Raw genomic sequence first — 17,100 nt, forward strand, 5'->3', positions numbered from 1 at the left:
GCCCCAGAGGAGATTCAAGAGTTCAGTGATAAACAACAAAACCAAACCAGAAACCCATAGCTTGCAGAAGGCGGAATACTAAAGAGACTGTCCTGAATCAGTAAGAGAGTTGAGGATTTGCTGAGAAGAAACAGTTATGAAAGTTTAGAAATTAAGTAGTCCCATTTGATTAAAAGATTGGAACCAGGGTGTTGTGTGTAGTTGCTCCATCCAATTCCTATTTACCTCCCCATGATGAAGTTCTCTGACCACTTCTGGTCTTTCTAAATCCGTTACGTATTTTGATTCTAATGCTGCAGCTTGCAGAAGGAATTGGTTCTTTCTGAGACTTGAACTTTATTGTTTCCTCTCTTGAAAATCATTCCAAGCACCAACATTTCCCTTTTGTGCTTTATCAAAACCTAAATGAAGTGTTTGCCTAGGAGTGCAGGCTGAATTTGCCAAGTTTATGATTGGAAGAAACAACTGGTTGAAAGAGGTTGGGTGCATGGGATGCAGAATTGGTGAATCCAGCTGAACACCCAGATCCTGTCATGCTTGATGCTTGGATGTTTTTTTGTTGTTTGTGGGGTTTTTTTTTGTTTTGGTTTGGATTTTTTTAGATTGTATCTAGGAAGGACCATGTAAAGACAGAAATACTGATGCATTCATTTGCTGTTGGTTTCCCAGTACCACATGGTTCCTCTGGTAGTCTGGTCAGTTCCATAAGTTCAAGTTAGTAGAGTTATTCCACATTTTACCCTAATTAATGCAATATCTCACCAACCTAATTGGCTGGGTGAGATTCACAGCAGGCAGGTTGCTGCTGTTATGTGAAAGGATGAAAACTCCTTTGTAGTTGCACATAACCTGTAGGGGAGGATTGTTGTTTTGTACATGAGTGTTTTAGTTCAGTTTTGCTTCCGTGGTCAGGCTGACAAATAAGGTTGAGTGCTAACACCAACAGAAAGCATCCCACTTTCAGGGAAAACCTCTTTGTTTTTTTAAAGAAGTAGTCATAAGACCACTTGCAGCGTTGACCAGAGATGACACATCAAGAGGAAATTGTGTCTGTGGTGAACTGAGCAAGCTTTGCAGCTTTGCTTGTTGACACATGCTCCTCACCTGCAGCAGCATGCTAAAATCATCTTTATATTTTGATATAAAGATGGAAAGAAAAGAGGCAGTTGCATTAACCCACTAATTTCTACATACATTTTATTCTGAGTAAGTTAGAGAGTGATGGAAAAACAGATCATAGTTATCCAGATCATAGTTGACTTTTAATTCAACTCAATATTTGACACCAGTAATTGTTACCCTCTGTATAGGCTTTGTGTGGCAAGGTTTTGGTAGCAGGGGGTGGGAGGGTTACAGGGGTGGCTTCTGTAAGAAGCTGCTGGAAGCTTCCCCTGTGTTCGAGAGAGAGCCCATACCAGCCGGCTCTGAGACGGACCTGCCGCCGGCCAAGGCCGAGCCAATCAGCGATAGCGGTAACGCCTCTGTGATAACATTTTTAAGAAGGAAAAAAGTTGGGACAGGGAGATACAGCCGCTGGAGAGAGGAGTGAGAACATGTAAGAGAAACAAGCCTGCGGACACTAAGGTCAGTGCAGCAGGAGGGGAGGAGATGCTCCAGGCCCCAGAGCAGAGATTCCCCTGCAGCCCGTGGTGATGAAGACCCTGGTGAGGCAGGCTGTCCCCCTGCAGCCCAGGGAGCTCCACGGGGGAGCAGATCTCCACCTGCAGCCCGGGGAGGACCCCACGCCGGAGCAGGGGGATGCCCGAAGGAGGCTGGGACCCTGTGGGAAGCCTGCGCTGGAGCAGGCTCCTGGCAGGACCTGTGGCCCCGTGGAGAGAGGAGCCCACGCTGGAGCAGTGTGCTCCTGAAGGACTGCAGCCCGGGGAAGGGACCCACACTGGAGCAGTTCATGAAGAACTGCAGCCCGTGGGAAGGACCCACGTTGGAGAAGTTCGTGGAGGACTGCCTCCCATGGGTGGGACCCCACGCTGGAGCAGGGGAAGAGTGTCATGAGCCTTCGTCCTGAGGAGGATGAAGCAGCAGAAATAATGTGTGATGAACTGATCGTAAACCCCATTCCCTGTCCCCCTGCGCTGCTGTGGGGGGGTAGGTAGAGAATTCGGGAGTGAAGTTGTGCCTGGGAAGAAGGGAGGGGTGGAGGGAAGGTGTTCTGAGATTTGGTTTTATTTCTCATTGCCCTACTCTGGTTCATTTGTAATAAATTGAGTTAATTTTCCCCAAGCTGAGTCTGTTTTGCCTGTGATGGTAATTGGTGAGTGATCTCTCCTGTCTTTATCTCGACTCGCAAGCTCTTTGTTATATTTTCTCCCCTATCCAGTTAGAGGAGGGGGAGTGATAGAACGACTTTGGTGGGCACCTGGTGTTCAGCCAGGGTCAACCCGCCACACCCTCCAAATTTGTGTTTAGATACATCTGGCCTGTATCCAGCTATTGTGCCACTGCAGAAATGGGGGATGTGGCAAAAAGGAATATAGCCAAACAGTGGGCATCCTCCATCCCCCACACAGTCAGTGAATTACACAGCTGTAGGCAGCTTAGGGGCAAAAAAACTTTGGGTATGGAAAATATTAAGCACCTACTAAGTCTCCTTATTTCAGAGAGGCTTTCATGTTGTGTGGTTTTTTTGCTAATCTCACTTTACAGATACTTCTGCTTTTAAAAATTGGTCTAGTAGATGCTTCAGAGCAGCCACCTTATTAATGACTGCTTGTCTACACCAGTGATTTGTAAGCAGGCTGGTTATCGCTTGGGATCTTATTCTTATAAAAATGACAGCTGTAATAAGAGTGACAGCCCTGAGTCATGTTATGATTTAGACTGTTCTATGGCAGCAGAACCAGAAGTGTAAGTTAAGCAGCTCTTTCCCCACGTTTCTTCCTGTTGGAATACCCTTTATTCCAATAACTACCTGGTGTGGATGATAAACGCGCAATGCTTTTCCTTACGGCAGGGTGCGTGCTTGCCCTTCCTCGCTCTGCAGGCTTGTGGGGAGCCACAGACCTTCAGCGGGGAGGGAGCCTGCTGCTGTTACAGGAAGGGGCAGCTGGTTCTCTGTGTTGACGCAAGACTAATTCATGTTATTTTCATGAAGTCTTTAGCTGTGTTATCTTGTTTGCCTTGGAGGATAAAATGTATGGCCCTGGGCTTTGTTTCTGGCTTAACAGAGTGCAAGTTCAGTGCTATTGGACAAATACACACACCATGATGAACTGCTGTAGTTTTTACAGGAAAGTGTTATTGATGAGCTGAGCGAGCGTGCTGTGATTCCGTTTCCTTGAAAGAAGCTGCATAGATACTGGTGCCAGTTGGATAAAAGATCTACCAAGTGGAGCTGCAAATGGTTTTAATAACTGGAATATGTGTAGATCTTGCTCAAAAGAATTGGTTTTTTTTCCTTCTCTTGCAGTTTCTTGCACAGCCAACCACTTGAAAGAGAAGGAATTCTTCAACCCCTTGTTTCAAAAGGCCTTGGACTTTTTTGTGCTGTTCAACTCCCTTCGCTCCCCCATTTCAGCAAACAAAAGACCCGAAGAGGAGGATGAGGCAGCTAAGAGGAAAACCCAAAAAAGAGACCTCCAAAGATAAAAAGGAGAGAAAACAGGCGATGCAAGAGGCCCGGCAACAAATCACCACCGTTGTGCTTCCCACACTGGCTGTTGTAGTACTGCTGATTGTTGTCTTTGTTTATGTAGCAACTCGTCCAAATACAACTGAATGATGCAGCTTTTCAGACTTTCTAGCTTTGGGGTATTATTCATTTTTTCAAGAGCCAAAAGGAACTCTCTGTCACTCTTTTAGTACTTTACAAAGGAACTTGCTGGTATTTTCAGTCTTTCTCTTGGTTAGGGTCCCACAGAATCTCTTTAGGAATGTAACATAAAACGTATTAGTGAATGTGCCAGTACGTTTTATGGTCCAGTTCATGTGCCTTTCAGACTTTTAAAATGGTGTTTTTCTTAAATCTGTTTGAAGCTCTATATTGTAAAGGGAAATCATGTTCTGCTATAAATTTGTAAAAAATCAGCTTTCAGCTTTTATCACTGTTACGGATAATGTTGCTCCCATGAGCTCTTGTATGTCTATTTCAGAACTTCCAAAGAAGTACATTTCTTCTTTGTACTTAATGTCATATGAAGTGCTTTGATTCAGAAAGGATATATTTATTTTTTGAATAAAAGAGAGAAGTCTTACTTGGAATCTTCAAATTATTTTGCAAAGAATGTGACTTATTGTGAAGGCCTACATTGTGTAATAATTTTTTCATTAAACACTACATAGTTCACTCAAAAAGAATTTCTTTTTGCTGTGAGGTGCCAACATACAAAGTGAATACTTCAAGGTCTGCTGGAAGGAATCTTAGAGAAGTTGGAAAGGGAGATTCTACCAGTTTATGGTGAAGTAACTAATAACAAACTACATAAACACATAGTTGTTTATCTGAATGTTAAACATTTAAATCTGTTTAAGTGGCAATAAAAAGGTGATTTTGGAGACAGCCCTTGATTTTTATTTATTTATTTATTTATTTTAAAGGAAGGAAAAGTAGCATTAGTATAACTTGGGTCTTTCATCTGTTTGCTGAAGTGAGCTGCTGTCCTGTGACGTCCTCCTCTGCCCCTCACTTAAAGAAAGCTGTGAGCACAGCTTGGGCAGTTTTATTCTAGGAAATCAAGCTATAAATTCTGATCAAAATGCTTCAATAACTCTGTAGTCTTTTACAGCCCTTTCTCATCCAAATATTTTAAGTTAACCTTCAGAAGACTTCAGGGAGGGAATTTGAGAACTCTTGACTGCTGCTTAAATGCAGGCCAACCAAGGAAGAATGATGCTACAGCGCACCAAAGCGTAGCAGGAAATATTTCTCTGCCAAAAGTCAAAGACCCCTTGAATCTTTACTTTGCCTGTTGTCTTCTGGCAGAGGGATATAGTCCCAGTGAAGTCAGTGGGACTGTTCATACGTGGGCCAATGAAAGCCTGTGCCTCGCTTCCTGCATTAACCCTGTGTATTATGCAAAAAAATAGTTTAGACAAGCAAATGCAATTCCCCGCAGTAGACTTTGCCCTAAGGCACGTGTACCATAAGCAGGGTTAGTCTATGGCCAGCTATAAACGAACCCAGTTCAGAATGAGACAGATACCCAATGATGCTGGGATGGCTGCAGCTAATGAGGCTTGCTGTGCCACCGCTGTTGGTAGTGCCTAGAATTAAACTGGCCCTGTGGACTAAGAAGTTTTTAAAGTACGAAACTTGCTAAAAACTAAAAGGAAGAGTTTGGATCAAATGTTAGGTTGTTTATTTCCCCCCAACTTGCAGCATAGTTGGGATATATGCGCAGCAAACCACACAGACAAGATGGTGATTGTGATACGCCCAGATGAGTGTTTACCCACCAAGTGACCAGCGGGAAGTCTGCTGTGGAACCCCTGCGCTCACTGAGCCGTGCACTGAGACTGAAAATTATCTGTGCTGTGGTACCGAGAACTGCTTCCTTCAACTGGAGAGATCTGAAATGATGCATCTGTAAAAGTAATTGCTTCGTCTGTGTCATCTCCCAGCTGCTTCTGTTCTTCCAGGAACCAAATCCTTTTTGTCCTATTTTTATTTTATCCTCAGTCAGGGATGGCTGCGATGGAGCTCTGATAGTTTGCCCCTTTTTGAAAGGAGGTGTTCAGCTTCAATAAAATCTGTGCCTGAGGAAGTGAACAAAAGTGTGTGTAGTTTAAATATGTGTGTTCTGCAGGGTACTTGGTGTCTTGGGCATCTAGAATAGAAGCAAAGTTTCTGCCAACCTCTTCCATAGATTCCTCCTCCTCATCTTCCTCTTCCATAGATTCTCAACCAAGGTTTTCCTGTCCCTACTCGTTCTGTGGTACTTTCTAATGGCTCTGACAAAGCCCCTGTGACTTTCCCATCTCTGAGTAGCAGGTTTATTTCAGTCCATTCCACCTCCAGGGCTTTTTTATCAGCCCAAGCAATAATTTTATAATGTGGAAAGCCTTCCCTGAAGCTGTTCAGAGTCCTTATGTGATCCCCCCCCCCCCCCGCCCCCCTTCATTTTCTGCAAGAAAATGTTGAGTCTGTGACACATAAGAGCAATTAACTGGCTGATAACAACTACATAGGTAAAAGGTCAGTTGGGTTAGGTAATATTTAAGATTACTTATCTAATTAGATGTTTCATTTCTGCTGCTTTTTCTTATGCCCTCCCTTTGTCTCTTGTCATCTGCAAATTCTTCAGGTCACAATAATAATCTTTTGGGAGCCAAATGTTTATTAATATGAACCTATAGCTTAATGCTAATAAGAGACATTAGTGTATTGTGTATTTCAATTCCCTGAAATGTGCAATTTTACTGATTGCTAATTGGGAGGAAAATAGTGTTACACATTCTGAATTTTTCCTTATGAAGAAGGTAGAATTGATTTCACAGTTGGACTCTTAAAAAAAAGGAATATATTTTTCTATAATAAACAATGAAGTTGGATTCTGACATTTTCTACCAAATTCCCTTTTACTAATATTGGATGTGAGAATGTGCATTTGGCAAAATGGTATGAAGCCTCTGTAGACAGAAGCTGTCAAAAATCACTGGGAAATAATCGGGAAGTAAATTAACAGCAGTTGCCCAAATGTCAACTCCTGTGAACTTCTCAGCCGAAGGTGTAACTGTGTCTCTGTTTTTTTAACTGTATGTATTACTCCAACTGTCAGTTGCCTTCAAAAATGTTTTAGAAATAGGGTTTCAAACCTTTTCCCAGCATACAGTAGCTTGTGGGCAAAACTGAATGATTTATTACAAGCATTTTACCAGAAAACTCATGCTGAGATACTTCTTCAGCAGTGTCTTATGATATGGTGTCCAAGAGTGCTCATTATCAGGTGAAGTCATTAAAAACCTGCCATTGCCTTCTGATAAATCAAGTTATAGAAGCAATTTTTTAAAACCAATTTTTCAAAGCATAAATCAAATCTGAGTCAAATACTTAAAGATCAAGGTTTGAATAGAGTCCTATAAATGTCTTCAAAGTGCTAAGAAAATGAAGGAATCGTGTCAAGTATTCTTGCAGTGGGTAAGTGCCCATCTGTGTTACACGTGGCGCCAGCTCCCTAAAACCAGGTGAGAGAAGCCAGTGACACTGCCCGTGGTCTGAAGGAAGAACTACACATATTTTCAGACCTCAGGGAAATTGGCTGTCTGTTTCAATCCATCTACAAGAAAATGTTTACTTATTCACATCCTGACGTTCAGAAAACAGCACTTTTAAATGCACACGGCAGGGAAAACGCACCGTTCTTTTTTCAGACTGTTTATGTTCAGTGCCTGGATGGTACCTGTACAGGTTTGAACGCTCCTGTAGCTCCAGATGTGAACTAGAGCCTGCAGTATGATTCACCGATTTGAACCTGTGTCACAGAGATGTTTCTTACCAAGAGAAGTTTTTTAGCAGGGCAGGTAGTTGCAGTTCATGCACCAGCAAAGCAAAGTCCTGCTGTCCACGTCCCAGCTGAGTGTCTTCATTCGTCATCACTATAGACAGAGCTGTTAGCTGATGTCATCTTCCCTGCACCACCTTTATTTGGTTGAAAAGTTTCAATGAAAAAAATCCTGTTATGGTGCTTATGTGGGATACCGAGGGCCAGGACTTCTCTAAGATTTCTTGCTCCATCTGGGATTGTACGAGAGTTCATGTCAAGTAAAGTAAATCCTACATCTGTCGCAGGAAATTCAGTGATGGGATGGTTTAAGGCTGTTCTTTGCACGCAAACTGGTGGGAAAACACATTTTTGATGAATGTGTTTCAAATCCCCTAGCAGTTTGGTGAAGAGTAGATGAGAGGAACAAACCAACCGGTTTGTTGGTTTAGGAAGGGAGACTGGAGTGCAGAGTATCATTGTCTGGGGGCGTCGCTCAATCTACTAGTGGAGATTTAGGTGCAGTACATTAAATTACAGCCTATTTATGGATTTGAGGGTGTCCGTGTGATTAAATAGTAACTCAGACACAGTGAACTTTGAGATCTGGACCCTACAGTGAGAAAAAAACAACACACAGTTCCCACATTGGTTTGGCCAATTCAAACGATGAACGATCTTTAACCTAGCATTTTCTCAGCACACTGCTGTGTCTGAGAGGAAAAAAACCCTTTCCTAGCACAAGGCAGTAGGTGTAAAATCTAGTGGATAGCTATTTTGCATAGAATTAAATGGAAAAAAAGGTGATTGTGAGTGATACAATTGGCTGTTCTAGGCTGTAAAACCAGATGGGAGTGTAATCCCATCGTGCGTATGACACAGGCTAAGGACCTTCCCCCGGTGCCCTCTGCCTCCTTCCAGCTGTTTGATCTCTGGGACACCCACGGGCAGAAAGCAGCAGGACTGAACGGAGTTCAGCACATACCTGAGCTGGCTGTGCAAATAAGACTTTGATGACTGGCATGACATACCATAGATGCAGAATCACCTGGGGCTCATCTCATTAGACAGTCTCTGTTGATGACTTCTTTCTCATTCCCACTGGTGGTGTTTCATCTAGTTTTGAATTATTAAGTGGTGGTGGGTTTGATTCTGTGTGGTGTTGTACGACTGTTGAATCAGGAATTATGACCAGTTACAGTACAATAAAGCCAGAACAGCGAGACTGGGGGCTTAGGCGCTTTCCATAGTGTCTCTGATCACAGCAGAGATTTATTAGCCTTTGACTAGGTAAGCTAAAGCCATTGTTTAAGTCTACCCATCGGAAAAGCAAGAAAGCTGTGCCTGTGATTTTTCACGTTTGTCCACTTTTGTGTTCATCTGGCACTGTGTTTTGCTGCTGTTGTTTGCGTTCCTCTCTGCATGGTGCAGAGTACCCACCGTCCGACACTCTCTCATTCTTATACTCCTCCATTTCCCATACAAAAAAGAAGAGAGTAAGAAACAGTAGGAAGAAAGTGCGCTAAATACCCAACTTTCATGTGAGCCACTTTTAAATGTTTCTGTTCAGTTACTGTCATTTCACTGACAGCCCCATCAGAGTAAGTTTTGGGAAGTGAATTGGACAGCGATGGTCTGGCAGCTCTTACACCACCAACTATTTCAAAATTATATCTCGATGAAACATGTTGGCAACTGTATGTACATGACCTCTCTTTGTCCTTTAGCGAAAAAAGCTGGTGGCAGCCTGAACCATTGTTCTTATTTAAACAAGTCTTTCAACTGGGAGCCAAAAAATGCTTTTCGGTAAAGCTTTGAAAAACTATAAAATAAGTCCAGCAGCTTACAGGAATTTTCCATTGCCTGGCTATTCACATACTAGAATAGACATTTTCTGTGTGTTTTGGGTAATCCGTAGCTCCTGAACATTGCACCTTGTCCTGTCAAATGAACTTATGATTAATACATTTTTTTTTTTCATTTTTACTGGTGCTTTCAGACATTTATAGCCTCAGACCCTTCTGATTATTCCTTTTTTGACAATATACGTACATCTCCAATCCCTGTTCATACGGTATATAATTTCTCAGTCTTTATTATTTCTGCTGTCCATCATTCTTTATAAAGTTTTCCAAATAACTTGAAATTGGTACATGTTGTACAAACTATTTTTGGCATGATAACATCAGGAATATGTCTCTTCCTTCAGAAACCAATCACCCGTTCAATCAAGTTTCTACTTTTTAATACAACTAAAATATTCAGAACCAGCGGTGCGGCTCCAACTATACTCTGGCAGCAATGGGCTTGTTTAACTTGGGGATTGTCAGATGAGCCACTTGGGCTGATTTTGGCTAGCAAAGAGTAGGGTCACCTTTCAGTGAAGCATGTGTTAAAAGAATGGGACTTTGATCCATACTGTCTCAGCACGTTTGTGGCATAATGTGCTCTGAGCAGGAAATAACAGTAAACAAGTAGGCTGTTCAGATACAAGTACTTGGCAGTTTGTGGTGCTTTTTACGGGGAGTTTATTATAGGACGTTACACAAAAGCCAGGCTGAAACTTGTTATTTCATTAGCCAAAGTTAGTAGCTTGGCCAGATGTTAAAAAGCTTTAGAAAAAAATCTTACTAATTTTTTGATAATTTTAGTCATTCATTCTGTATCATCACACAGACCTCTATCATGAGAGGGATCCTCTGGCCTGGACTGGACTCGGACACATATGTTTCTTTGAAGATCTGGAGCGTACTGTCTTCTTGTATGTTTCAGTCTTGCAGTGGCAAAAGAATCTGACTAACTGGTTAATATCCCATATTTTTTTCCTCTTGCCTTTCTGAAAGACAATATTTTGCTGTCTTTTTGCTTCTACAGGTATTTTCCAGTTTAAAATTTAGCTTCATTTCCAGAGGTCCCTAAATTTCTTCATTAGTTCTTTTAAAACTCCCAGGTGCGTCTCCCCTTAAGTTGAGGACACACATATGTTTAGTTTGTTCAGATGTCCTTCCATCATCATCTTACTCAGTCCTCGTTCCTCCAGCTGAGTCTAGCCATTTTTCCTGAATTTTCCTGTAAAAGGTTCTTTGATGTCCTCATTTTCATTACTCATTTTATTGCAAACCAAGCCACACTGGTATTTAAAATCATGGTATTTTGTGGAAGTGAGATGTATTTTGTCTTAATGGAAATACAGCTTCCAAAACCAATTTACATTTTTGCTGTGGTCTTGAATATTAATGAGACTTCTTTTACTCACAAACTGGAGCTGTTTGACAGTCTGGTATTATTTTTATCCAGATTTTTCCAGGAAGTTGGCAACAGTATGTGCTGGAAAGCAGTTCTTCAGTATCTCTTTCACTGAAATTGGTGGTTCATCAACACTGTCTGTAATTTCTGTTTCGCTTGCACAGCAACAGAATTCAGTATGAATTGCAAATAAAAGGAATCTCAACATTCTGCAGTTTTTCAGCACATGGAGATGAATTAACTCTGCTCAGTTTTATAATGTTTTCCGATGTTGTAGAAAAATACAAAGAATTTAGCCCCTTACCTAAGACTGATCACAAGTTGTCTGAACTTAAAGGTTTTTCCCTGTTCCAATGCAGTTAAACAACAAGGCAACATAGTATCAAAACATCAATATCAAAACAGGTGCTTTCGAAGACAGGATTTAAAAATTGTAAAGTATTAATGTAAAGCATATAAAGCACCTGAGATTAGGCTCTGCGCCAAATGAGGTCTGTAGGTCTGGTAAAAGGGGCAATATGGGTGGCTTCAAAATATGTGCTTTGTCTATTCATGTTCCTCTCATGGACCTGCATGGCTTAGAGCATAAGAAAGAGCAAGCTCAGACTTCCCACTTCAAGAGTCCCAAGGGCTATTTCTATAGCCAAAAATAACCAGAGCATAGATAAGCTCTTTATGCTAGGAGCTATGACATGGCTAAAGGCCCCTATTATTCTTGTTCTCTGCAATCTAGAGAATTTCTCTTGGCTGATAATATTTTCAAGGGAATAATTCCACTTATTAGCCCTCTGTACATCACAGAACTGAAAGTATCTTACTTAATTTACAGTGCTGCAACAAGGTCTCTGCTGCACACAATTTAACTATGCAAAACCAACCTGTATATTTTAGCATATGTTTAGAGTATGATATTTTGTAATAGAGTCAAGTTATAATATACCTAAATCTGCAGGATAATGATTACCTTATTGAAACCTTGGTGTTAGAAATACATGCTATTGGCAATCTGCCTAAATACATTAAGCAGCTAGTTGCAGATTTTAGTTCTAAGAAACTCACAAGTGATTACTTGGTTTTATTTTCTTAATTGTGTGACTGGCTTAAGTATGCCCACTTCGTTGTATCCTGGCATACTTTTTTAGAGTATTTTCAGAATGTCTTTGCAGTTCTTCAAGGTGTGAATTTAAACGTTCTTCAAACTCTCTTGTATGTTTCTCTTCCTCTTGAAGGAACTTTTCTGTTGTTGCAAGGAAGGACATCTCAGGGGAACACTGAGCAACGAATAGAAAATCATGGTTAGTAAAAACTAGCAAGTACTACAATGTGTTTGCATTATCAAATTTTAGACTTGAAAAACTTCTTAACCTATAGCAGCTAATAACACTATAACTCACCAAGAAAACATGAATTTGGGCATACATGTTTAAGGCATTCAGAAGACTAAATGACAAAATGTGAACATGATGTTTGAATACCTGTGATATTCACAGCATTAGGATGTAGATTTGCCATTAAAAAATTTAATAACCCATTAGACAGAATTAAGCAGCTTCAGAACCTCCAAAATCTTTGGATGAGCTAAAGGTTATGTTCATCACTTGTATAATTTAGACCAGGATGAAGGACAATAATCTAGTTTTTGGAATTACAGAATATAACTAGTGTTGGGTACTGCTGATTGCCTCCTGTAGTTTCAGCTCTCTGCTTCTGTGATGTGGTGATTTCTGAGGATGGGAAAAACCCTATACTTATTTCAATACTATCAACTTCAAGACCTGATATTTTGGAGAATGTACTAAATTTTATTGGCTGCAAGTAGTTCACTGAAAAATTTTCTTTCTATTTAATGAGCATTTAGTAGACTGAGACAGAAACCATACCAAAATTGGTCTTAAAATGATTATCATGGGATGCAGAGTTGTATAAAGCAAGGGACATGAGTAAGTCTTTGCTGGAACAAATTCTAAATTTTTAAGCAGGAATTTTTGTTCATTCCTTTTGCTAATACTTAAGATGCATTAATTGGAATGTCTTTATCAAAAGAAATACGAAATAATTTTTCTTTGCCTAAAGATATTATGCTTTTAAAAATAAATTCAGTATTTATTTGTACAGATGCAATTTTATGACATGAATTTTTAACAGTTGACTGAGAAAAAACTTAGTATAGGAGCTCTAATACTGATTAAGAGAAAGTTAATTTTCTGTCTTTATATGATCATATATTGAGAAAGATGATTGACATTTATTATCTTCATTAATCCGTATGTTAAATAGTTTTAATAACTGATTGAGTTATTAGAATGTAAAAAGGAAAGTTTATCTGTGAGCACATCAAATAGGAGTGGCTTCAAATGATTTAAATATTCCAATGTTTTGTGGAAAAGGCCAATTCTATTACACCTGTAAATTTTTATTCTAGGCTCCATTATATCAGAATGGGGTATGCCCTATTTCCACAGCAACTAGAGGCAGATTTGGTCTTCACTTTCAGCCTGGTTTAAAACTGCCCTTGAGCAGCTTTTCAGGCCAAAAGATACTAACTAGAGAAATGCTTTAAAGCACTGTTCTATTCCAACTCTTTGCAGCAGACCTTGAGATGAAATTTAGAGATTTCCTATAGGAAACCCCTTTACTTTTCAAAGTACAGCAAGTAAGAAGTAGCTGGCAATAAATTCTGAAGGTAATACCGTCCTTCTAGAGTGAGACAGGCTTTCTGATGTATAGGACTTCTAAAATGAAATTCACAGATAAAGCAGAACCTTCCTTTTCTCAGTCCCTCCAGATTAGTGTTTTAACAGGGCAGGGGAAAAAATGTGACTTAATTTGCCACTTAGGAATAAGGAACCCAAAGGTATTGGATCGCTTTATGCCACAACACTCTTCTATCAATCCCTGCACTAGCAGGGATAAGAAAAAATGTTAATCTTCCAATGGCTGAGAAACTCTGGATGGAGATCACCTGCCTTCTGGTTTTCCTCATGAACACATGCATGATTTCTCATCCGTAAATAATTATTGTTTTCATATGAATAGTTGCTCCTGAGATTTTGAATGCCATGGCTACATGCACATGTATTCCTTCATGGGCTAGATCACAAATATATCTCCTAGTGACATTTGGTTTCAGAGATAGAGTTGGCAGTACTATTTTGAAGAAGGCGGCTTTTGTATTATGAAGAAGACATTGGATTTGGAGGCTTTACTTGAAGAATCACCATGTGTTTTGTTTACTGAATACCAGCTCTGAAATCACTGATTCAATACTGAGCAAATAAAATACTTCCACTGAGAAATTTAAGAAACTGGGAAAATGTGAATCTGAAATACAAATTTAAAAGGTGTCATCACCTATAGAAAGAAAAGTCATGTCGGCCTTTTCCATATGGACAGTGGATTTACACAAGTGTTAGTCTTCAGAAGTGTTATACCAAATTAAAAGAAATTCTCAGAGATTCATTATAACAATGTTTACAATCGCTGACTTGTCATTAGAAACGTACTGGCCTCATGATCAAGTTATCTTCCTAAAATGCTAGTGTACTTTGCTTCAACTGGTACTTTGATGTGTTTTTTTCTTGAAATAGACTGTAAACTCCAAATGAGACACTTCTGAATTTCCTCAGAGTTGAGTGAAGAATGTATATCACTTAGAATAAGCAAATCAAGGTTCCCTACAGCTCCTTACCTGAGAGTCAGACATCACTATCTTTTTAGATCGGTCCCTAATGCACTGGTTTTTATGTGCTTTGAGAGAAGGTTGTATCTAAACAGGTCTAAAAGGCAATATTTCTTGCTAGCAACTAAGCTTTGCTTTCCAAGCCTCTGGTCTGTTTCACTATGTTCTTTATTGTCTTTACTTTCAGTGCCTGAAGAAGAAAAACCATAAAGAAACTGCTTTAATCCATGTCTCAGATGAGATTCATGGTCCCTAGTTTTGAATTTCTTTTCCTCAGATAACACTTCTTTTATGTCTTTTGGTTTTCTAACTGGAGCTGGATAGAAATGGGTTCATTTCTAAACTAACTTGTTTGGGTAGTTAGGCAACAAGGACTCTACTTTTTCATTTCTAGAGTGTCAGCTGATCCCATATTTCTTTGTTGTATTCCAGTAATGAGAATCACCTTCCTGCCTCATTATTTGCTGGAAATGAAGGAGTGCACCTGATAGAGATGCTTATCTAGCACATATGAAATATGTGCTAAAGATATCTTCTCCTTAAGCAAGAACTACCCAAAGTGCTTATGAATTAACTCTGGATTGCTAGGGAGAAGCACTTCAGGAAGCTAAGTCTATTCTCTCTCACAGACTGCCTAATTAATTTGCGTAGTGTTAATCTCTTTCTTGCCCCATGAGTTGTCCCAGCATCCTTGGATGCACCTTCAGCAGGGCAGCAAGAAAACCTTAACACTTGGGATATTTTAACATATAGTGGTCAAACAATGAGTGGCCAAATTCCAGAGTGTTAAAGTTGTTTAGCCCCTTCTTCTTTCCAGGAAAGTTCTTGTAACACCAAGACTAGAAATTGGTCTGGCTAATTTGAGTCTCTCTGTGACTAAATTTGGGGGCTTTTGGGACTACTTTCCTCTAACTCTACACTGCAATACATCTTAGGCAGCAGGTACAGATGCCCATCTTCAACATGCTTCTGCTCATATAAGAAAATCAAAACTGAGATGCATAGGAAATTGCCAAGCAACATAGGAAGGCTTTCAGAGGGCCTAAGTACCTAATCAGCTAGGTAATAGTAATACTGCAGAGTGAGAGGCATGGACTACAGCACGCCTCAAGGTAGCATCAAGACTGTCAAAATCATACCTTATAATGTCCACTGGTAGAATTTCCACAACTTCCCATTGCAATCTATTTATTAAGCAATTTCCCATCCTTAACGTTAGAAGGTTTCCTAATGCCTAATTTAAATTTTTCTTGCTACAGCTTAAATCTTTCATGTCTTTCCCAGGCTTGAAAGCAAGAACAGACAATGTCTGTCCATCATCTGAAGAGAAACATGGCTAAAAGTTAAAGATCCAGATTGGGAAGCACAATGTACATAACTGCTCCAGCTGGAATGCAGAAATTGTGTAGAAATGGACTATTCTGAAGCTGCAACTAATCTTATTGGATTATTTGTTTGTTTGTTTGTTTGTTTTCTGAAGCTGGACACTGGACTGCTCTATGGAATGGTCTACCCAGAGACTGGCAACAGATTAGGAAACCATTTTCTGTTCCATTTCAGAAAGAGAGAACAGCCTGAATTACTGTTCAGAGAGAAAGTATTTCTCTAGATTTGGAAAGCCTTGAAACAAGAATTTTTGGGGTTATGGGAATTTCCAGTGAATCCCAGCTGAGCCTCTAGTTTACGCTAAGGCAAGAGCAACTTTCTTTACACATGTAACCTCTAAGTAAGAATGTGAAGGGACAGAGGTTCCAGTGGAACATTTACTAAGGTTGTCTGAAGAGTCTGTACTGGGAGGAGAGATGTAAATCTTTGTCTAAAGCCCTAGAGACTGTCTTCTCTCTCCCCTAAATATCAACACAGTAATTTTGGTATGTCTCAGGACATCACTTACAATCCTGACGTTTTCAGTTGGTTCTACAAATATTCTTCAGAAAAATGGTCCCTTAAAACATCTTCAGAAGTTTTGAACATACTGGAGATTTCACTTAGGTGAAACATCAGTCCTGAAAACTCTGTCAAAGAACTCTGGCTTACCACACATTGTATGGTTTTTTCCCTCTTTCCTTGATGCAGTGGCTTTCCATTTGAACACAGAACTCTAGCGTAACAGACCACTGAATCATCTCTGCACTAATGCTGTGGTATCCAATGTCAGTCTGAGTGATGATTTAATTTTGGCAATCTTCTGAACTTGTACCTGCTTCAATACCACTGATTTGGACTTAGACTCTGTACAAGAAATATCCCTTGCTTAATAGTTTCATTATGTACTTTGCCCACACACCAGCTGGAAAGTGTTTTCCTTATAATCTAGTCAACTGCCTTGGCATTGACCCTGTCCTGAGTGCCAGCTGGGAAATAGTTTCCCTGCAGCTTGCACAAGTGTCTCAGAATGGGCATTTTCCCTGGGCTGGCTAGAAACAGAAGCTTTGTGGTCTGCTGTCTCTGTCTGACACTTCCGACAGAAGAGAGGAGGAAGACTGGTGTTTATTAGACTCTCCTGAAAAAGGCCAGACAATTCTTTTTGCAATTGGCAGTTTAAAGAGGAAAACTCCCAAGACATGAGAAACAAAAAGCCATTTACTTAAAATGCCTGTGAAGCATAAGAATATAAAAATGGAAGTGAGGTCAAACACCCCGGACTATGTGGTTCTCACTGTTCTCTGACTACTGGGACGCAGCTGCCGGGACCACAGTCAGTGAAGGGCTGCACTGCAGTCCCAGTTTCCCAGGCAG

General features: G+C 40.3%; 3 protein-coding genes across 8 annotated transcripts in view; 2 read left to right on the forward strand and 1 right to left on the reverse strand.

Annotated features, from left to right (window-relative positions):
• SMCO4 (single-pass membrane protein with coiled-coil domains 4) overlaps positions 1-4,516 on the forward strand; it is a 30,616-nt gene extending 26,100 nt beyond the window's left edge. For all 6 annotated transcript variants that reach the window (XM_049823623.1, XM_049823621.1, XM_049823625.1 and 3 more), the window contains one exon: positions 3,428-4,516. In XM_049823623.1, the coding sequence (XP_049679580.1) occupies positions 3,560-3,739 (180 nt within the window). In that variant the 5' untranslated portion in view covers positions 3,428-3,559 and the 3' untranslated portion in view covers positions 3,740-4,516. The remainder of the gene's footprint in view (positions 1-3,427) is intronic.
• TAF1D (TATA-box binding protein associated factor, RNA polymerase I subunit D) overlaps positions 1-17,100 on the forward strand; it is an 815,997-nt gene that overhangs the window by 115,252 nt on the left and 683,645 nt on the right. The window lies entirely within an intron of this gene.
• Positions 11,783-17,100, reverse strand: part of DEUP1 (deuterosome assembly protein 1) — a 44,287-nt gene continuing 38,969 nt past the window's right edge. Inside the window, exons 13-14 of the mRNA XM_049823607.1 lie at positions 13,373-13,414; positions 11,783-11,953 (exon numbers count right to left, since the gene is read on the reverse strand). Of these exons, the coding sequence (XP_049679564.1) occupies positions 11,783-11,953; positions 13,373-13,414 (213 nt within the window). The remainder of the gene's footprint in view (positions 11,954-13,372; positions 13,415-17,100) is intronic.

This window comes from Accipiter gentilis, chromosome 19, assembly GCF_929443795.1.
Source record: "Accipiter gentilis chromosome 19, bAccGen1.1, whole genome shotgun sequence".
NCBI lineage: Eukaryota > Metazoa > Chordata > Aves > Accipitriformes > Accipitridae > Astur > Astur gentilis.